This window comes from Sinocyclocheilus rhinocerous, unplaced genomic scaffold, assembly GCF_001515625.1.
Source record: "Sinocyclocheilus rhinocerous isolate Xijiao unplaced genomic scaffold, SAMN03320098_v1.1 C36018790, whole genome shotgun sequence".
Lineage (NCBI taxonomy): Eukaryota > Metazoa > Chordata > Actinopteri > Cypriniformes > Cyprinidae > Sinocyclocheilus > Sinocyclocheilus rhinocerous.
In genome coordinates, this window is record NW_015770720.1 from 1 (window position 1) to 765 (window position 765).

The 765-nt window shown below is 34.6% G+C and overlaps 1 protein-coding gene across 1 annotated transcript; it reads right to left on the reverse strand.

Moving 5' to 3' along the window:
- Positions 1-111: 111 nt before the first annotated feature.
- Positions 112-739, reverse strand: LOC107735384 (general transcription factor IIH subunit 3-like; the record flags this gene model as incomplete). Its single annotated transcript, XM_016547085.1, has 3 exons — positions 570-739; positions 362-468; positions 112-288 (listed from the first exon to the last, which is right to left on the reverse strand). Coding segments are annotated over exons 1-3 (374 nt in total), but the record flags the coding sequence as incomplete, so codon positions are not given.
- Between the last annotated feature and the right edge of the window lie 26 nt (positions 740-765).

Sequence of the window (765 nt, forward strand, 5' to 3'; positions counted from 1 at the left end):
CAAGTGATGCAGTGCTACATTTCTCCAAATCTGATGAAGAAACACTAATCTACATCTTGGATGGCCAGAGAATGACTAAATTTTCAGCAAATCTTCATTTTTAGCTGGACTATTCCTTTAACCTGAATAATAATAATTAATTCATTAAATAACTTACTTCTGTCCATGAGATTCCTGATCTCTTCCGCAAAGAGTTCATTGGTAACTGACAGAAGTTCATATTTGCCATCGCTACTTACAGATATTTCATCCCCTGATTTCCACTGCTTACTTGGATATAGAAAGTGGCTTTAAAAGAGACATTTTTTTATAGTTTTAGAATATGTTTGTTAAATTTTTCTGAGAACAGTTAACTGTTTACCTCTTTTGATACAGGTTTGCAATGACGGCTAGTTTGTTGGTTCTTGACATCACTAAATGGGCATTTGCCATGACCATCAAAGAATCCAGGCATGTTGAAAGAGTGAACTTAAAAAAAAAAACAATTTAGGGCAATGAGGTTAATCTTAATCATGAACAAAAACATTATGGATTAGGGTCAAAATGACATTATATAAAAATGAAAGTACCTGAGGTTCCCGCTGAGCTTGCTGGCCCCACCAAATAGGGTTGACATCTAACACAATGACCAGAATATTAATTTCGTCGTCTGCAAACATTAGTGATCGTGATTAGTGATTTTCACATATATAACACGTGACATACTGTTTTACATGTCTACTTTAAGAGCATCACAATTCATGTACTCCATTCAAACACTTCCAC